We start from the raw sequence: 15,033 nt of genomic DNA, 5'->3' as shown, positions 1-15,033 counted from the left end.
CTCACACTTCCAAACCAGTTCCCTCCATGGCCAAGCCTGAGCTCAGATCCAGCTAGAAACTAATCCTTCTCTTGTCACCGTCTAACATGCCCTGCTTGGAAAGATCCAAGATAGGAATCTTATCCTTTGCCTCATCCTATCAGCATATGGTGTTGAATGCAACTTTAATTAGCTAATAGCCATGGAGATTGTTTTACAACCCTTTGATGTGGTCAGACTGTTTTAGGAATGAGGAGTTTGCTGCAGGTCAGTGGCAGAACTGTGCCCAGGCCCGGAAGAGACTAAACAAACTAAACCAATGAGATAGAGTCTAAGGCAGATGCCTTTCTCAGGAAAATCTAGCCACATCTCAAACCAAGAGGCCAGTACCCAGGCCTAAGGTATTCACATAAATGCTTTCTCAGTTGTGCTGGTGGAGATTTGACCAGTGCTTGGAGAAGTATTGCTTGGATGATGTGTCCACATAATTTCTTGAGGCTGTCCTCCTCTCTTTGAGTGTGTTGCTTTCTGTGGTGTCTTAGCTATTATTAGACAAATTCGGGCAGCCCACCATCTTGCCTTGGTAGCACTTGTTTTTGTCTCCTCGGGTAGTGATGAATTTGTTGCTCTGTCACAAAAGGAGGGAAATAGCACCCAGTTGGATTGCTTAAGGGAGGAAGTGTACATATATTGCTTAACTTAGATGGGGCAGGGGAGGTTTAAAGAAAAATAGGAGGAGGTAGTTGGTTCTTTCCATTCCATCCTTGATGAACCTGCCCTTTCTAAATATGACTAGTGGTGTGGATTCTAGAGTCACTCTATTGCTGGCACTAGCAAAGAATGGGAGGAAGAATGCGAAGAGATCAGGCTTTCTAACTTCCATCTCAAAAATTTGAGATTACCGCACACTTCAAACTGCTTCTGATGTGTTCTGTGAAAAAAAGAGTGCTCAAAAAGCTTAGGGAGTATTCCATATCCCTTTTCTCCTCTTGAAGATCAACCCACCTTAGAATATTAAGGACTCTGAAAATTCCTGTTACAGTAAAGAAGACTAACCTTAATCTACCGTTTCCCACGCCATTTGAGCATGGACGTCTTAACCCCCAATCCCTTATCCCATGAAAACCTAGCAACACTTTTTGGAAGATTGTTCTGCAGAATGCCAGTTTGCGGAAATGGGTAGCTATACTTGAGGGAAGCACTTCGTTAGTGCTGCAAAGTTTACCCTCTGTGATTTTTCTTTCACCTCTCAAGACTTTTCAACTAAGAGGATGAAAGGCAAGAAGTGGGGACGTGTGAAAATAATTTTATGAAGTTGTTTAAAATAAAGAGTAGTTTCTTATCCTTGGTGTCATTTTTCTTTTCGAAGTTCTTAAATCTCTGTACAGCAAATATCATACATAAATACTAAGCAAGTTTGGTATTAATTTTATTCTATTTTCTGTATAACTTTAAGTACATAAAGGTTCATTTCCGCAGGCCTCAGGAAATGGGTAGAAATCACAGGACAATCTCTCTTCCCACCAAAAAAAGTTGCATATTTTGGTAAAGTGTTTGTCCTAGAGGAAAAACTGAAATTTACATTAGCAATGCTGTGCAAGATTTTTACACAAGACCTAAAACCAGCCTGCAATGGAGATTTTAGTCCTCTGTTCAGGTGCCCAGACAGAAGCCAAAAGCTGTTGAGCATGACAGGGCAAAGGAAGCAATGAAGATGGATGATGGGCACCCAGCATGGAAGGAGAAAGAGAAGCCAGATTCCTGGGAATGGTGTGGTTTTCCTTTTTTTTCTCTCTTTTTAAGTCATCTCTGTAGGAAGGTGCTGGGCAGGGGCCCCAGAGAGAGGAAGGGTCCAAGACTCCTTTAGCTGGCCTGGGTGCAGGGCACCACCACAGCAGCTAACACAGGACAACCTACTATCTCAGGTTTGGGCAGATGCAGGATGGAATGCAGAAGAAAAGGAATGTTTACAGGAAATCATTTTGCTTGGAATGCTAGATGGCCAAGCTTCAGCCTTTGGTCCTGTGCAAACCCTTGCCTCACTTGTCAATAGTGAAAATTAGTTTAAGTTAGAAGAACCAACTAGGATCACACCAGCTTCTGCTACCTTCACGCTCATTGTTAGAAAAAGATTAACTTGTGTGAACACTGTGATCTGTTAGTTCCTGGGGACTGCTTTATCCTTCCCCAAAGACTATTTGTTGGTCAAATAACCCCAAAGGCTGAAAGCTAAAGCACACCTGTCCTGATGTGCAGTTCCTGAAGAATGGACTGGCTGTATGGTTGAGCTGATACGGAAAAGCTGCACCTTCCTGCAGAAGATCAAAGACCTGCTATCCCACCCCAAATCTTAGCCTGAGGTATATTTCAGTGAAGGCAGGTAGCTGTGCTTCTCAAAGCAGAGAAGCAGTTTAAGAGCAGAAAGGTAGAGGAAATCTAAAAAAGAACCATCTTGATACAGATTTATCCCACGGTGTGAGGGAGAGGGCAAAGAACCCAGTGGCACTTCACTTATCCAGCAATTTCTGTCACTGTGGTGACCAACTTCCGCCCATTCCATACGGTCTTGAACTGTTCAGGGACTGGGAACTCATTCTGCAAATAAAGAAACAACAGGTTTAAACCCAAGCTAGACAATACCCTGGGGTTAATTAAATCTTAACTTTCTCCCAATGCTTGCTCGCACTAAACTCTGAGAGCAAGTAAGATGTAATGAGAAAGAAACTGAATCCACCTGAGAAAGCAAGGCTATGGAACTGGCAGCACACTGGCAGCGCCACATCTTCTAGACCACCTCCTCCACTGCTGACAGTGAAGGAGCAGCACAGTGTAGGAATGAGAACAAAGGCTCCAGAGCTAGACAGATGTAGGTTTGAGTCTGTTTCTTCCTGTTCACTGATCAGTGAACTTGCAGACTGTTAAACCTAAGAGGCGTAGATGGGAATGTGTATGGCTTCATGGCACCAGCTCAACAGGGTGCTGTGATTCAATCCCATTCCTTTCTGACTACCCTGAGCATCTGCTCTGCCTAAGGAAGGCAGAAACCACCCTCCTTTGGGGGTCTACTTCGTGGGACGACCTCATGTGTCTGTGTGCCTGAGGTGTGCACTGCTGGGCTGCACCCACTTGGTGCAGAGTGTCCATCAGCTGCGTTGGAAGACTTCTCCTCCAACGCAAGTCTTCAGTCCCTTCTCATTTCAGATCGTACTACTAAAGAGATCAAGGAACTTACGAAGTCATCGCCTTCTGTAGGAATGAGGACATTCATCTCAGAAGATTTGGCACTGACTATCTCACAATCCAGTGAATTCTTGCTCAGGTAAACGTGGCAGCCATCTGTTTTGTTGATAGAAATGGTTGGCACTTTACCCATTACCTGCAGGGGAAACCAAGAGCACTGAGTCCCAGCAGCCAGGAGAACAAGTTAGCTGTGGGAAAAGCTTTCACTGTTTCACGGGATTACATGCAAAACTCACAGGTGTACAACAGATACTGGATACTAGGGGCGGGTGAGAATGGGTACTGGAAAGAGCTCGTGATAAGGGCCAACTCTTTTCCTGCCACATCCAAAGCAGCTCAGCTTACAGACTCTGTAGAGTCAGATTCCCACCACAGCAACATCTGTGGGTCGGCTGTGTCTCTTTCAATTAATTCCTCAGGGACTAAAGGAAGGAGCCAAGATACCAAGTTACCTGAACTTTGACATCCCTACTATTGATTATCTCCACAATGCCCACCACGTCATCGAACACCAGACCAAGTTTCTTACAGTTATCTAGGAGAAGAAAGGGAGTGGGTCAACAGTATAACTTTAAAGGAAAGTACTCGATTTAAAAATGAAGAATTTAAGGATCTCTAGAAATAGGGTAGGGTATGGTTCCAGCCCTCTCAAGCTCTAGGACAGAGCCTGCCTAGGTCAACAATAAGAACTCACCTACTGTAATGGAGTTAATTTTGCCCTTGATTTGCAATGTTGAGTTGACACACTTGAATATGTAAGCCACCTGTTTCAGCTCTGTGTCATCTATCACCAGGTTGGAAACATTCTCCTGATTTTCCTGTTAAAGAGATACCCCTTTTAGGAATCTCATCATTAAGCACATGCCACCCCAAAACTCAGACTATGCCAAACTGTCATTCTTGCGATCTAAGCCAGAACCCTGTACTCATTTGGCTGTGCTCCATTTAACCGCTTTGTCCCCACTCCTTGTTCCCCCAGTCCTGGCATTTTTAACTCACCACTCTCCACTTCTTGCCCTCCAGTTCAAGTAGAGCTGGCTCCTTCTTTGTGACTGGTTTGGGGGAAGGACTGACTCCTGGTTTAGATGCAGAGAATGGTTTGGGGCCACTTCGTACTGGAGCACTCTGAGCCTTCAAGGCAGGGTTCTTGTGAGTCTTCAAGTCATCAGATACATGTTTCAGGGCTGTAAGAACAACAGCTGCCTCATTCCTGTCCTTCATACCAGGGCTTTGGGCTGAGGCAATAACCAACTTCTGCTATCAGAAGTTAAACTGATCCTTAAGAAAAAATTCAAAGCCCAAAACCAGAGCCTTTGAGATGTTCTCTCACACACAGCTTTGGAGAAGCACTTTTATAATTTTTCTTCTACCCCAAGATTAAATTATAAAGTTCCACTAAAAAAAAAAAAAAGTGGAATGTGTGTGTACAGGGGGATGGGTATGTAAAAAGATCTAGAAAGACACATACTAAGTATCAGTATATACTCACAAAATATGTATGTAGTTTTTAAAGCAACAGAGGAAGAAAAAGTAGTATGTGATAATAAAGAAAACTTGGTAAAAGGAAAAAAAACCTCACAGCTAACCTATGACCCCCAATCAGTGTTAGCATTTGAAACTCCCCTTCCAATAATTTTTCTATTCATAGTTGTTTTTTATTTAGATATAAGCATGCACACTGTTAAGAAATTTGGTTTAACCAATTAACACAATAAAAATTTTCTCAAGTTAACCTATAGTTTCTAACAATATCTTTTTTGGGGGCTTCCCTGGTGGCGCAGTGGTTAAGAATCCACCTGCCAATGCTGGGGACATGGTTTCGAGCCCTGGTCCAGGAAGATCCCACATGCTGCGGAGCAACTAAGCCCATGCGCCACAACTACTGAGTCTGCACTCTAGAGCCCGTGAGCCACAACTACTGAGCCCACATGCCACAACTACTGAAGCCCACGCATCTAGAGCCCGTGCTCCGCAACAAGAGAAGCCACCACAATGAGAAGCCTGTGCACCGCAACGAAGAGTAGCCCCCACTCACCCCAACTAGAGAAAGCCTGAGTGCAGCAACGAAGACTCAACACAGCCAAACATAAGTAAATAAATAAATTTAATAAACAAATAAATATATCTTTTTTTTTTAAGGAAAAACATTCCATAATCACCCTCAACAGGCTGACACATGCCTTGCTTGTGGACACGGCCCAATCTATATAACCAATACTGGCGTTTCAGCTCCACCACTCCTAAACACTGCATGGTTCACTGCAGAAAAAGATTTAATGGCTGCATAGTATTGCGTCAAGAGGAACATACCACAGTTAACCATATCTCTTACAGTGGGATATACAGGTTGTTACACCATTTTTAGCTGCTATGAATAACAATGTATGAAACTTGTTCTTTCAGTGTTTTTATAGGTAGATTCCTAGGAGAGTGCTGTATAATTTAGACTTCCACCTACTGTGTATAAGGGTGTCTACTTTCTCTACACCAACATCAGGTCATTCTTACGCAAATTTTCCATATGACCAACATACACCCTCTGAGGACGTGAACCACCCCCTCCACGATGACCTCCTGAAGAGACCGCATGGTAACTTGGAAGAAGCTCTGGGGAACACTGCCGGTACCATGTCTTGGCACAACAGGGTAGGTACTCTGTATATGCCCCTTAATATTAAATCACTTTCCTCTGGGGAGAGAGATTCCCCCAACTATCATGATCCATTTTCAATTTCCATTTGAGCCAGCTCTGCTATCCCTTTAGGCAACCTGAAGGAATGTGACACCCCAAATGAATCTCCCATATACAAACCACAGTTCTGGTTTACAGACTGTTAGGTCTCTAGTTGGTAAGTTCTCGCCAAAACAACTTATTCACCAACTCTTCTTGCCAAAGCATTCACTTACCATGTGTGATGTTCTCCCCCTGATTAATCTGTGCAAACAGTGCTGAGCGTGAAGCAGACTCATCTGAGCCTGAACTGGTGGGGGCTGGTGGGGGAGGTGGGCCTGGTGGAGGGGGAGGAGGACCCGATCCAGCAGAAGGTCCTGATGGCAATCCACTCAGTTCTTTTGCCACAGGCCCCTGGAACAGTAAGTGCAGGTAACACAGTCAGCCTCTCTTCCCCTCTGTACCATCCCCAATAGGGCCCTGCATGTGTCCAAGATACATGGGGTACCCACTGTGGCCCCTGATGCAATGATTAATGCTCCCTACCCACACCCAACTTGGCTTTATTCCTTCTCACCCTTTCCCAAGGATCCAAGTCAACTCCATTTTTCAACCTTCACATTTTTCCATTGGCCTCTACCTAATTCCAGCTCTGAACCTGTAGTTTTAAATACTTACTTAGTGTGTCACTGGTACCTCAGACTCACAAAGTCCAAGACTGATTTCACCATCACACCCATGTCTCTATTTCAGTGAGAGATATTATCATCCAAGCTTGACCATTCAATCTTCTTTGAGTCTTCCAACCCCCTCAATCTCATTAAATCAGTTTATTACCCTGGTTATATCTCATTCTTTTTTGTACCAGCCCCTAGCACCATGAGCGCTTCCATAGTCTGAGCATAAACCCTTACCCCTAACCTATATACTAAGACTCTTTTGAGGACAAATAGGATCATTATCACTCTCTTGCTCAAAAACCTCTGATAGTTACTTATCACCTATTATAAAGTCTAAAAGTCTCAGCTACCTTCCTTTCCAGCCTTTCCTCCTAAATATGTGACTCTCTCTCCTTATTGAAGCCAGATGACCAATCTCGACACTTACTCTGCATTTACTTTGTTTAAGCTTTGCTGTTTACTAGTATTCCCATTTCTCCCACTTCTATCCTATACCTGAAAAGTCTCAGAGTATACCTCTTCAAAGTACAGTCTCTCCCAGTGAGAATCATTCTTCTCTTCTTCATACTCTGTAGTGTGTACCTTTATTATGGCACTTAGCTTGGTGATTTCTAGTGGGGTTTCGTATATGTATTTTTAAGCTTCTTGAGGGTTGGCACAGTGTAACTCATTCATCTATCTCTCCTCCAGCCCAATCATTGTCCCTGACCCATGTTTACTGACGCTGAATAGAACTGACTATTCCTTCTCTGACCCTTGCTTTCTTTACTCTTTTTTCCCCTTTCCTTCTCTCCTTTTTCTTTCTACCCTCCACTGAGAAGACTAACATTCCTTCTTAGACCTTGGTAGTGCTCAAGTCTAAGAAACCGGTAGATCCGGTCCTGGAGGGATGAAAGGAGGGAAGGAGCACTCACCGTTTTGCTCCAGGCCAGGCCAGTGGTATGGAACTCCTTAATGTAAGCCTGCAGCTCTGTCCATATACTCAAGTAAGCTTTGACCCAGTCCACATGCTTCTTATCCCTGGGAGAATTAAAGAAGAACTCATCACAGGCAGTCAGGGTACATTACAATAGTGATTCCAGATCCCCTCCTATCTGTGAACTCACATCCTCTTGCCTGTGGCGTTTCTTAGGCTCTGCTCAACGGCAGCTTTTCTATCGTAACTGAGCTTTCCTTCTTTTTTTGAACCTATTCTCTTACCCTAATTAGACCAAAGTCCACATGGATAGGGACTCTAGATTATATCTTTCTATCTCTTAGAGCAGTATTCCTCAAACTTTTTTTAAAAGTAGCAAAACCACTATTTCAAAGTAGACCTTAGGCAGAACCTAATATACAAAACTGATAAGAGCAAACATTCCGTGCACGAAGCCATGGTAGAGAGGTCTCTGGATCTCTAGGACTCCAAGAAACTCAACTGCCTTATAGCATAATGCCTTATGTCAAAAATATGCCCTCCTCCTAAGAAATTAAAAATAAAAACTTCCGTTAGGAGGAAATAATCAGTATTAAATTATAGAAACAGCACTGCACTATAGTTCAAGTCTCCTCTCTCTCTCTCTTTTTTCAATTTAAAATAAAATTTAAAAAAAAATTTTTTTGGCTGCGTTTCGGTCTTCATTGCTGCGTGTGGGCTTTCTCTAGTAGCGGCGAGCGCGAGGCTACTCTTCGTTGCGGTGCGTGAGCTTCTCATTGCGGTGGCTTCTCTTGTTGCAGAGCGCCAGCTCTAGGCGCGTGGGCTTCAGTAGTTGTGGCACGCGGGCTCAGGAGTTGTGGCTCGTGGGCTCTAGAGTGCAGGCTCAGTAGTTGTGGCACACGGGCTTAGCTGCTCTGCGGCATGTGGGATCTTCCCCGACCAGGGATCAAACCTGTGTCCCCTGCATTGGCAGGTGGATTCTTAACCACTGCGCCACCAGGGAAGTCCTCCTCTCTTCTTATACATTATTAGCTGGAAGAGTTTATGAATGTTTAGCATAAAGCCTAATTTCCTCAACTGTAAATTGCAGAGTATACGGTGGAGTATAATGAAAACATTGTGATGCTTAATCCCAGGTTACTGGAAGGATCAAGGAGCGTCCTGGTGTTCTGGGACATTTTTCACCCACATGAAGGCTTATTCCGTCACAGATGTTGGTTAACTGATGATGGACGGAAGAAAGGAAAGGTTTGGAGAGTTATGCAGCTAAGTAATAGCTGCCTGCAGTCACTCCAGCTCAAAACCAGCAATGGAGAAGTAAGAACCGGTGGACACGTGTGGTTGGACGTACAATGACTCCCCTTGTGCAATACCTGCAGTGGTCAGGCAGCCTTCATCTCACTTTATCTGACCACATGAATAGTCAGGGTCATTTTCTAGTAAATCTTACTGAATCTTTTGCAACTAGGCCAGTTAGAAGTTTTCAACAAAGGAACAAAATCTTGACCACACAGGCAAATAAAAGGGCATTAGTCCATTTTACCTCCTAAACCTGGAAGGGTAAGGATGAGAAGACTCAAAAGTCCTCTACAGGGCTGCCCTGGTGGCGCAGTGGTTGAGAGTCCACCTGCCGATGCAGGGGACACAGGTTCGTGCCCCGGTCTGGGAAGAACCCACATGCCACGGAGCGGCTGGGCCCGTGAGCCATGGCCGCTGGGCCTGCGCATCCAGAGCCTGTGCTCCGCAACGGGAGAGGCCATAACAGTGAGAGGCCTGCGTACCAAAAAAAAAAAAAAAAGAAAGTCCTCTACAAACCCTGGAGAAAAAGCAGAAGAGGAAACAGAAACACTTCCTGCTTGCAAATACAGCTGCTATGAGTCAATATCTATCACACTTTCCAAAAAGCAGCCCTGAGATAAGAGAACCAACACAGCAGCCAAAGGCAGTCTTAACTTAACCCAAAGCACTCCTCCAGCAAATAACCAGCTGGGTTTGTCCTTTACCCCTTGAGGACAGGCTGGACTTACACATCTTTGTACTCCTTGAGGACTCGGTTTGTATAAAACATGGCAGCATCATTCATTTCCTTCACATAGGGACCAGGCTTGGGAGCCTAGAAAAAGAGAAGCTGTCAGTGACTTGGGGCCTCTCCAGCCATATCTCCTTGCCTCTTTCCATCTGTCCCTTCCCTCCCATGGAAGCTGTGCCGCTCACCATAGCCACCCAGCCCAGGGCCTGGATACTTTCGCTGACACCTGACAGGTGATTGAACAACTTGCTGCCTCGGTTCTTCTCCCGAAAGGTTATCACTTCTTGGATCTGCTCGGAGATGGGTGCCAACAAATCGGAAAGCTTATTCTAGAAAAGGATGCAAGAAAAGACTGAGGTTAGTGTATTTTTATAGAAGCCTTTATGTTGCTCAACTCTGATCCTCAAGGCAAGAATTCTTCATGAACTACAACAAGCATGCAAATAAACTCTGTATTTATCTTGCAAAGGTTCACATGGCTACAATACTGCTCATCATCTCCCTCACCTTAGACAGTTCTAACTCCCCAGGCTGGATTCTGTGGTTCTTCATGATCAGGACCCATACTCCAGCTGTACCACAGAATTCTACCATTTCTGCCACTTGCCTTTTTTCTGTCCCACTAACAGGAGACACTAGTTCATTTCTGGGCTCCTCTCTTTCCATCTATCCGTGTGCTCCTCTGCGTCATGAGGGACAGCACTCCACCAACCACACTGGCCTCCTACAGCATCTATCGTCAGCATAACCAATTCTGGCACCTTATCACACACCAGCACAATTTACTAATGGACCCATATAAACATGCTTTTCTTTGTAATTGATTCTTCAAAGACAAGGGCTTTGTCTTAGTCCTCTTTTATAATCCGTATAGCCCTCAACACGTTGCTAGCCACACAGCAGCTGCTGAGAAGAGATCTGTTGAATCAAATGCAATTAGAGGGCTTGGCACTTGAGCAGACAGCTTAGCAAAATGGTTGAATCTTGTGTTTCTGTGTTTTCATCCTTCATCCGAAGCTTGGTTTCCTGAACATCCCATTTCTCAGATCTTAGCACGAGAACAGTCTAAAGCAGGAGTCAGCAAACTTGCTGTAAAGAGCCAGACTGTAAATATTTCAGGCTTTGCAGGCCATACGGTCTCCGTTGCTATTTTTCAACTCTGCCGTTGTACTGCACAAAGCAGCAACAGACAATACTTAAAAGAATGGACATGGCTGTGTTCCAAAAAAAACTTCATTTAAAATAGGTGGCAGGCCAGATTTGGCCTGCAGACTACAGTCTGCCAATCCTCAATCTAAAGCAAGGGAAAGATAATAATGTCTCAGCTGCCTGATTTGTTGTGGAAAGTGTGGGCTTGGAAAAAAGGTTTAGACAAAATGCTTCAACTATTCGAGACAGATTAAAAATTAGAGTCCAACATATTTAACATTATCTTACGCTATTTTTACGTTATTTAGGCATGCCAAGGGTTCACAGGTTTTAATACAGCATTAGTAGGAAGACTTATTTTATTAGCCTTCTGCCTAGGAAAGCCAAATGCAAAAAGAAGAAATGAAACAAAACTAAAATGTCTGGCTCTGAGGAAAATCTAAATTTTCCCTAATTTATTTTCATACTTGTGGCAGCATAAAATCTTGAGGTAGGAATAAAGTTAAAGAGCGATGCCTAGCCACTGAAGGGCGAGGGGAGAAGCAGCACTTTAGGAGTTTTAGGATCTCCCCAGCAGCCTTCCTAAGCCCACCCATAGTGGAACAAGAGAACCACTCTCTAGGCCCCAAAGGGCACAAGGGACAATATGATGAAATTGGGCTAAGAATGTCTATTGAGAGAAGCAGCAAAGTCCCAGGGATAACTACAGTCCTAAGTAAAATGACAGAAAAAAAGCCATTAGAGCCCAATAAATATATACTCAATGGCACATTCCCATAGTGGCACTTAAAATCTGACTCCCCCTCTGGGATTTTGTGTGAACATACATGAGCCTAGTAGGTCTGTCTTAGCATGTTGTGATAGCTTAGCAGAAAGCTCTCAACCTGTCCTGTGCATCAAACCAACTAGTAATGAACTTACGCCTGCTGGCTGCTGGCATTGAGAGGCTGTAACCAAGAGCGCTCGCTCCAACTTCAGACCCGTGTGGACCATCTCTGCCTGAAAAGGAGAGGAAAGGAGAAGAATCAGCTATCAATGACACTTTACAACTGGAGAGGTCCTGGTAAGAATAACCTGAAACCTCCACTTCCATGTACTCTGGTAGCAACCCAGAGCAACACTTCATGTTGACTTCTTCAAGTACTCCTGATTCTTGGGACTGATGGCAGACTAATATATCATTGTTCCTGCTGGAACTAATCAGGGATATAATCCAGAGTTGGAAATGAAGATAACTGGGGCTAGCTTTCGATGAAGTCAAGTCAGCAACTGAACATGCAGGGCGATATGAAGTGCACTGAAAATCCCTCTTACCTCTCATCACCTCCCCCGCCCTCCCAAATCTGTTCTCAAGAACTAGAGGTAAGAGTTAAAGCAAAAGCCTAAATTTATGCCTCAAATTCTCAAGCTATTTACTCCTCTGTGTTAAAGCTATTTTTCAAATGTTGGACCATGACCTATCACAGATAATTAAATCAACTTTGTGACCCCATAACCTGCACTTTATTAAGTGAAGGAGAACAGAACAATGAGTGCAATACATCAACTGGAAATTATTTCAAAAAAAAAAAAAAAGTGCAACACAAGTAGCATAATGTGCAACTTATATCTTAGCTACAAATAGGCATTTCTTTCTTTCTTTTTCTTTCTTCTTTTGGCTGCGCCGTGCAGCATGCGGGATCTTAGTTCCCCAACCAGGGATCGAACTCATGCCCCCTGCAGTGGAAGTGCAGAGTCTTAACCACTGGACCACCAGGGAAGTCCCACAAATATGTATTTCTTACTGAAGGTCATGACCAAGAGTTTAAGAAACATGAGGCTATAAGTACTACAAATACAAAAACTGAAATTGAAGTCATATATTTTTTCTGGATTTGTATTTTTAAAATATAAAAGTAAAAAATATATATATAAAAGTGATACGTTTTAAAACCTTTTCAAATGTGACCTACTGTATAAAGTAAAAATGCAAGCCCCACACTCCTATCTAAGTCCCAGTCCCACTTCTCTAGAGTTAACACCATTGCCCAACAGATGGTATATAAGAGGCTCCAAATAGCTCTTCCAAAGATCAAGCAACCAGTTTTGCTGATGGGTCAGGAAGATCCTAAACATGGTTCTTGCTGACAAAGGATCACTTAGAAGACTAGCAGGAGGATTCTGGGTCTCAGAGAGAGAGACAGAGTAGGGGCAGGGGTGACAACGTGGGTAGCAGCACATGAAGGGAGGTTGGTGGAGAGGCACCTGTCATTGCCTACTTCACATTCTTACTGTGGGCTAAGTGTGAAAATAACTCACATTAGCATACCTTTAGCATAAGTACCATGCTTAGTTTTATAAATGCTAAGTCATGATGATGACTCCTTTGAATAAGCCACCCCAGGCTTGGTTATATAACACACTGGGATCAGACTGGTAGCATGTTCTCACTACAAAGATGAACCAAGCCATATTTTATGCACCAAGCAAACGATCTGTATAAAAGAAGCCCACGCGGAATATGTGATAAAAGCAGGGAGCCTGGAAAAACCTGAGGAAATGTTCCAGTGCGTGGACTGAGTTCCTCAGTGCAGGTAGAAGAGAAGGAGCCAGGAGCCTCTCAAGGGGCTCTTCAATCAAGAATGAGTAGGATCTGAAGAAAGCCACCAGTCCTTAAAAGAGGGGAAAAAAGGGCCAAACCTCCTTACATGCTTCTGCACATCTCCCCCAATCTCTTTACTGATCTTGAGGTACTCTGCCACAGGACCGGCCAAGAGTGAGTCAAATGCTTGCACATATGGAGTCGTTCCTGCTGAAGACAGACACACCACGAAGAACTGGTCACACATCAGAAAGAGGATTTGTTAAAGGCACTTCCATATGAAAGCAGAGAGGCAAGGTAACACAGTAAACAGAAGGCTGGAGCATGAGTCAGGAGGAGCCTGTGTTCTAGCTCCAGAGCCACCATTAACGTCTTGTACGACCCTGGCTAAGTCCCCTTTTCTTGCTGAGCTTAATTTTCTTTACCAGTAGAATGAAAATAAACAAAATGATCCCCCTCAAGGTTCTTTTTAGCTCTTACATTCTGATTCAATTGGGCATGTGCAAAATGGCCAATTTGCCAATCGTCTGGAGAGAGGAAATTTAATATCATTTGTCATTTGACTTATACTAGAGTCATTTTGCCAAAGAAAGAACAGGAAATATCACACAAGCAGGAAGTTCTCGTGTTAAAATAACTTAACCACAGGCCTCCCTGCACAAGTCACTTCCTCCCTTATCTGTTCACAGCAATAACGAATTATAGGCAATGAACTTTCTAGATTAAATGTTTTAGGGAGTTAGCTCCAAAGGAATGTACTGTGACAGAAGAATTTCCGGCCAGGACACCAAGTATTCACCACTCAAGGTATTCTGCTGGCTTGTATGCTGCTTACCTTTTGCAGCACTGTCTGCATACCCACAGTGCATGTCAGAGGCCTGGGAGACTGCCTCCAGGCGGCCCACCGCTCTCTCCAACCTTTCTACCAGATTTTGCATGTCAGCCATAATGTAGCACCTGCTGAAACAGATCAAATGTCATTTGTTGTTTTAATATTACATAGAACCTAGGGAGAAAAGAAAAAAGAATGCCCTGGGAGTGAAGAGGATGCCAATTCTGAGGAACAGAATCATTTTACAGTAAAATAAGATGGAAGATAGTCTAGCATATTTGCAAAATCATAGAGACTTCATTAAGCAAAAGAACTAGCCAGGAAAGTGTTAACTGAAAGCAAATGCTTACTCATTCAAATACTTACTGAATATTTACTATGATATCACCAAATAAATATTTGTGTAAGAATTTAGAATTTACAAAGTACAGTCTCATATATTATCTCAGTTTAAGCCTCTCAACAACTATTTAGGAATGGAAAGATAATTACTATACTCTCAGAGATAGGAAACAATTTCAGTGAAGTTAAATGACTTGCCTATAGTCTCACAGTTAGCTGGCAGGGAAGCCAGTCCTCAAATTCAAGCCTTCTGGCTCTAAGTTCTGTGTTTTTTCCTACAACATCCTGCTGTCTACATATGGAATGCCCAAAACCAAGATGAATAGGGTATTTATCCTGCCCCCAATAACTTACAGTCTAATAGAGGAGACTTTACATGTGCACTAACAACTGTAAAACAAATAGAAAAAAAAATTAAGGTGACATAAGTTGCGGAGAGAATAACACAGGATTTCAGAGAGGGGAAGAATATATCAGCGGAAGGATCAGATAAGGCTATTATGGCAAAGCTTCCAATTGAGCCGGGCTTCAAGTGAGGGTGGGTAGGATCTGGATATGCAGCAGGGAAGGAGAACAGACACACCCAGAGAGCTTGTTACAGATCTTTCACAAGT

General features: G+C 43.5%; 1 protein-coding gene across 2 annotated transcripts; it reads right to left on the bottom strand.

Moving 5' to 3' along the window:
• Window positions 1-1,391: 1,391 nt before the first annotated feature.
• Window positions 1,392-14,192, bottom strand: CAP1 (cyclase associated actin cytoskeleton regulatory protein 1; the record flags this gene model as incomplete). Of its 2 annotated transcripts, none has more annotated exons than XM_079728415.1 (12): window positions 1,392-2,574; window positions 3,212-3,355; window positions 3,672-3,754; window positions 3,914-4,037; window positions 4,219-4,403; window positions 6,127-6,304; window positions 7,485-7,590; window positions 9,514-9,599; window positions 9,701-9,844; window positions 11,586-11,663; window positions 13,352-13,455; window positions 14,081-14,192. In XM_079728415.1, 12 exons carry the CDS (start codon window positions 14,190-14,192, stop codon window positions 2,491-2,493), a joined length of 1,428 nt encoding a protein of 475 aa, XP_079584541.1. In that variant the 3' UTR covers window positions 1,392-2,490. The 2 variants fall into 2 exon arrangements, with proteins under 2 accessions (XP_079584541.1, XP_079584542.1); XM_079728416.1 differs by having other exon boundaries at window positions 13,352-13,452.
• Window positions 14,193-15,033: the final 841 nt, after the last annotated feature.

The sequence above is a fragment of the Hyperoodon ampullatus genome (assembly GCF_949752795.1).
Source record: "Hyperoodon ampullatus genome assembly, chromosome: 2".
Taxonomy (NCBI): domain Eukaryota; kingdom Metazoa; phylum Chordata; class Mammalia; order Artiodactyla; family Ziphiidae; genus Hyperoodon; species Hyperoodon ampullatus.
Note: the sequence above shows the minus strand (reverse complement) of the source record. Positions and strands in the feature narration are given on the sequence as shown.